At 25.4% G+C, this 6,259-nt stretch overlaps 1 protein-coding gene across 1 annotated transcript; it reads right to left on the bottom strand.

Annotated features, from left to right (window-relative positions):
• Positions 1-1,882: 1,882 nt before the first annotated feature.
• On the bottom strand, positions 1,883-3,365 carry LOC112785495 (uncharacterized). Its single transcript, XM_025828960.3, has 3 exons — positions 3,150-3,365; positions 2,930-3,059; positions 1,883-2,627 (listed from the first exon to the last, which is right to left on the bottom strand). The coding sequence occupies exons 1-3, from the start codon at positions 3,283-3,285 to the stop codon at positions 1,967-1,969; spliced, it is 927 nt and encodes a 308-aa protein (XP_025684745.1). The 5' UTR covers positions 3,286-3,365; the 3' UTR covers positions 1,883-1,966.
• Positions 3,366-6,259: the final 2,894 nt, after the last annotated feature.

Below are 6,259 nucleotides of genomic sequence, written 5' to 3'. Positions count from 1 at the left end.
TATATCATTCTATGAATTGACTTAATTTGCTCTAATACTCGCTAATTAAATAACAAGTAATAAGTGTTTTAAGTTAAATTATTATAGGCAATCCAACATATGTCAGAACTATATATTTGCATGGCCAGCCATACCTTACACGAATTTTTTAATTTTATTATAAAGAGAAGGTTGGAGTATAGCAGAATTATGAAGGTATATAGTGTTTCACCAAAGTATGAGGATTGTGCAAGACAAATCAGACCGTCTGATTGGAGATACTGAAAACGTTGGGTCTGATTTGTATACTGACAGAAAATTTGGGTCCAATTTGTGTACTGACAGAAAATCTTGGGTTCGATTTCAGAAAATTCTGGGTCCGATTTGTGTCCCTCTCTCTTTGCAATAAAATCGGACGGTCCAATTTCTTCCCACTAAAACAAAAAATTAAAAACCGTCACAATCATGTATATTTTCCCAATACTCCATAACACAACATATGTTCTGTTAAGAAATTAAAACTACTTCCAAATTTCATTCAAGTTTATTTTTATTCTTTGATTGTATATACTTATTGATTAATTTAAACATTTATATTTTTCTCCAACAACTATTTCTCATGCAGCCTTATATATATATATATATTAGTTTATCAATAAGTATTAGCGTCTCTATTAATTTATCATATAAATCAAGGTAACAATGATATAATCTATAATCTACTAGAAGAAATAATTCTATTACGTATATATCTTTTATAATAAACACTATTTTAATATTAGTATTTTTTATAATAAGTATAGATTTTTTTTATTTTGTTAATTAAAAAAAATTTAAATACATTATTAATTAACAATAATTATATTTTTATACAATAGTAAAAATATTTAGTGTATAAATGATATTTTTACTGAGAATTGAAATTACACAGAAAGTCACATACATCTGATTATTACTCAGTATTAAGTATTAAAACATGTGATCATAGTTTACACACACTTGATCATTTATTTATTTATTTGTCAACATTGACATCTGTTTCGCACAATCTGAGGCATAAGAAACTTGTAAAGAAACAACTAATTTTATATTTAATATTATAACCTATTGTTACCAACTTGACGCCTAGACTTCCACACAAGAAAACAAAATTTCGCTACCATCACGGTCCTCCTTTTTGTTGTCCATTTCTTTATATATTATATAATAATTTAATTAATAATCCTTCTGTTTTAATTTAATATAATATTATAATGTTACAAATTTCCATTCGCTACTTTGCAAAAGTTTCTTCAGCGCCGGGCGCTATTTGAATCTATAATGCTAACTCTGACAAGTAGCAAATCACAAACTTTTATACATATTATATAGTCTAATAATGGAAAATGAATTCATCACAATCAATTTACAAAGAATGTGTGCTTCTTCAGCTTCACACTCTCAAATTATTTCACACTTTCTTATACATACACGCAAGATATATATACCTTTATCACTTTATCAGTAATTAAGTTAAACATTTTCTTTAGATATATCCATACATATACTATAAAAAAATAATGCATTTATATTTTTTAATTTTTTACAGTATATTCTCCGGTCCAACAGGTCAAATTAATTTATCGCGCATCTGAGTTTTATTTAAAAGTTTGTTGCTGACCAATAAATTACTGCATATACAAAGTAAGATTCGAACTCTCGATAATTTTATTTAGTGTTTTAACATTTTAGTATCCTAAATATATATATATATATATCCTCAAACTTTATTATTTCTAATTTTTTACTAAGAAATATATGAATTGAAATTAAAGGTGAAAAATAAGATGACTTATTGGAGGAGTTAATTAAATTTGCAATAATAGAATTTAAGTACTTTCAAAATAAATGAAATATTAAGGAATAATAATAATAATAATGTTTCATGATTTGATCACATCATAGAATATGAAGAGAAAACCCCAGAATCTGATATCTTCAGCATTGATCAATAATAATAGTAAATAGGTTTCTCCTCCTTGATTTCATCAACACTACTACTAACACTAATCAATTGCTTAATTTCCTCAAGATCATATTCAGTAATATTGTCACCACCATCATAATTAACAATGCTATTACTATTATCATTGAAACTACTAGGCATAAGAAGAAACTTATTATTATGATGATGATCATTGTTGTTGTTGTTGAACTCATCAAATGCAATAATGTTGTTGTATGATCCTTGATGATGATACCCAATTTCCTCTTGCTTGATACTGCTTCCATTATCAGAGGAACTGCAACTACCTTCACTTCCAAACATGTGATAATTTTGTTGCATGCTGCTGGGGCTAACAATGGAATCTACTTGGTGCTGGTAAAATGGAACTGAGGTTGTTGTTGTGTTTGCATAGTATTCAGTTGAAGGAAGTGAAATAGGATCAACAAGGCCTGTAACATAAGATCCATAACATTGATCCATGTACATTGATGATGATGGAAATGGAGGTTGTTGTTGTTGTTGTTGATGATGTTTTCTTTGTTGAATAGAAGAAGAATTGGGAATGAAACCAGAGATGAGTTTTTTCTTGAGCTTAGTGTTCCAATAATTCTTTATATCATTGTCAGTCCTTCCTGGCAACTGAGCTGCTATAATTGACCATCTGTTCATCATCATATCCAACATTAATTAACAAAAACAGAGAAATTAATGATGAAATCAGTGACTTCATTCATGATTCATCATATTATTTATGTACTAGATAGTTGGCACATGCATATGCTGATGAAGTAGTGCTATCCAAATATACATAGCAACTAAAATATTCACTAAATTTATTTTTTATCATCAGCAAAAGCATGAAATAATTAATGAAGGATAGATTAGATTAATTAATTAGAAAGTGGTAATTATAATAAAGAGAGAAAGTTGTTCATTATATGTATATATATATGTATAGTATACCTGCTTCCAATGTTAACATAGAGGCTGCAAATGATTCTGTCTTCCTCTTCAGAAAATTCTCCATGCTTAATGTTTGGCCTCAGATAGTTAAGCCATCTCAGTCTGCAACTCTTCCCACATCTCTTGAGACCTATATATACACATTAAAGATTAAAGATTTGATGTGAAGAAGAAGAAGATATTGTTATTATGAATATTAATTAATGAATGAATAAAGTACCAGCTTTTTGAGGAAGAGCAATCCAATTGCCACCAGTGCCATGCTTGTGTATGTATTCTTTGAGCTTTAAGTCTTCTTCAGGTGACCATGGTCCTCTCTTCACATTTGCCTTGTCACAACATGGAGCTCTTCCCATCTTTTCTTCAATTCTCTGATCTGATCTTAGCTTCTTCTTCTTCAATGAATGTTATATCTAGCTACTTTCCTTGTCTCTTATAAGTAACAATGTATGTGTGTTTTGGACACTTTTAACAAAAATATTATATTATTTTCTTATATCATTTTAAGACTCACTCATATACACAAGTCAAATAAACCCAATGACAGGACATTATATAATTATATATTATATTTTTTTTCAGTTTTTTTTTATGATATCTCCTGTTCAGAAATGTTAATGATTGATAATTGATTAATCATAATTTTATTTAAAATTCTATTACTAATTACATATGAAGATATGACTATTCGAACAATTCAATTAATTATTATTATTATTGTTATATAGGATCTAACTTTATTTGAAATAGAGTTATACTAAAATTAATATAATATTTGGAATATGAATTATTATAATATGTACAATATAATAAAATTCATATTTGATTAATTTTTGCTATAAATAAATAATATAACAATGTAAAGAGGGTACCCTAGGTCAGAAAGAACTTTCTAAATTCTAACCTTCAATGGTTGAGAATTGGCAACGCCATATAAAACCTCACTTAGTCCCTTCTTTTTTGAAAGTTCTTGAATTAGAAACTTTTTAGCTAGGTTAATCATGTCACTAAGTTTATATTTTATTAATTAAAGGGTAAAGTATTTTTTTATCTTTTAAATTTGTTAAAATTTTTAAAAATATTTTTAGATTTTATTTTCTTCCAATTTTAATTTGTTCTAAAAAATTTTAATTTGCATCAAATTTATTCATAATAGCTAATTTTTCAAAACATTTATGATCAATTCAGCAATAGTTTTATAAGAAAAATCTTTATTAACACACACAAATCAAACATAATTATCATATATTATTATTGAATTAGTTCTAATTTTTTAAAAAATTTAACTGTTAAGGACATTTTGGTTGCAAATAAAAAAGTTTTGATACGAAATTAGAACAAAATAAAATTTAGAGATATTTTAAAAATCTTTAACAAATTTCAAAAACAAAAAAAAGACTTTATCCTAAAAAAATAAATAGTAATTCTTATACACTATAAATATCTACTTAATTACATAAAGATGTTTTTATGCAAATATAATAGTTAAGATGTTATATTAAGTAATTTAGTTAAATATATTAAATTTTTTAATATTTTTAATTATTATTTTTATATAAAAATATTTTTATTTGAATAATAATAATAATAATAATAATAATAATAATAATAATAATAATAATAATAATAATAATAATAATAATAATAATTTGTCCTTGTTGGTGATCTGGGAGATAAAGGATCCAATGTTTGTCAAACAGAAAGGAACACAGGGCTACTGAAATGATGGCTACAGCTACCAGAATTGTGACACTTTCCAAACACAGGACCAAAATCACCATTATCTTCCTTCTATATTTAACTAATAATTACAATATATATTATTATTTAATATTGAACACATATTATGCATTGACACTTAGCTATAAAGTAAAAAGTCATTTTGTATTTTTTGCAAAAGACATACAAATGAGATTGAAATATAAGGTGTGAACAATTAAGTAAAATATTATTCAATCTTATTTAATTTCATCACCAAATCATTATCCATATCCATATCCATATCTTAGTAAAAGGTGAGTCGGATTTTAATAAAATTACTATTGGCCTTAATTATTTTATTATTATCCAGTAATTTTGATTCACCTGGTGATTTTTTTCCATGCTCTATTTGGTTCTTTGAATTCCCACATTCATACGTCACATTGATCCTTAATTAAACCAATTATAACATGACTCTTGAATTATTGGTATGATGACACTTTAAATTGTTTCAACAAAAGATTTTTTTGTTAAAATAACTGCAAAATTAAAATTTTATTAAAGAGTTGGTTGAAATAGTATTTCATAATTATTTTTCACATCTCAATATATATGAGAATGAAAAATCAAATCTCAAGAAAATGATTTTGCATGCATGCTTTATTAATTTTTAGAATCCCTGAAGAATGCAAATTCAAATCAAGTTCTCACATGAAAATATTTTATATTATTATAATTCGATAGTGGACAATATAATTCAATGAAAGCGACTTAAATAATTATTATATCAAAAATACTATTCATAAATTAAAATTAATCATTAAAATCAGCTATTAATATATTTTTGTATAAATATATGTATGATTTAATTTATTTTTAATATTATTTTATTTAATAGCTGATGATTTTGATAATTAATTTTAATATACACAAAATATAATAAATTATGTATAATTTTACTTTTAATTTTAATTTAGTGTGTACCTTACCTAATTATTAAATACATTATTAGTCTACGCATGAATTCATAAAAGAAGGAAAGCGTAATAATTAACATAGGTGTAACTTAATTAAATTTCTTGGGAAGATAATAATTTACAGAACTAAATTAAATAATAAACTAATTGCCAAAATGACTAATAATAATCTTTGTTAATGCATTCTTATTTGTATTATTTGGTGATCACTAATAAATATTGGTGCAATTGGAGATTATATATATCATCACATGGTCAACTATAATATATATATGCATGATGATAACGATGATGATGATGATAACGTTTCATACTAAGATGGGACCCTATCCCTATGAATGAAATTGTTTGGAAATAGATTTCATCTGGGGAGTGACCAATGAACGCAATGAGTGAAGAGAAATCATGCATATATAGTGAATAATGTATATTCATACCTATATATGTAGCTATATATTAGAGCCATTATTGTCATTAACCGGTACTAGTATTGTGTAAAAAATAGGCAAAACATTTTTCACAGACTGGTCCTGCCACATTCTAACATTCCTACTAAGGAACATCATCGATCTTGCTTGGCAAAATATAGTAATAATATAGACACCTATATATATATATATATATATATATATATATATATATATATATATAT

This window comes from Arachis hypogaea, chromosome 3 (assembly GCF_003086295.3).
Source record: "Arachis hypogaea cultivar Tifrunner chromosome 3, arahy.Tifrunner.gnm2.J5K5, whole genome shotgun sequence".
Classification (NCBI taxonomy): Eukaryota; Viridiplantae; Streptophyta; class Magnoliopsida; order Fabales; family Fabaceae; genus Arachis; species Arachis hypogaea.
The sequence above is the reverse complement of the archived record's forward strand: the minus strand, read 5'-3'. Positions and strand labels throughout refer to the sequence as shown.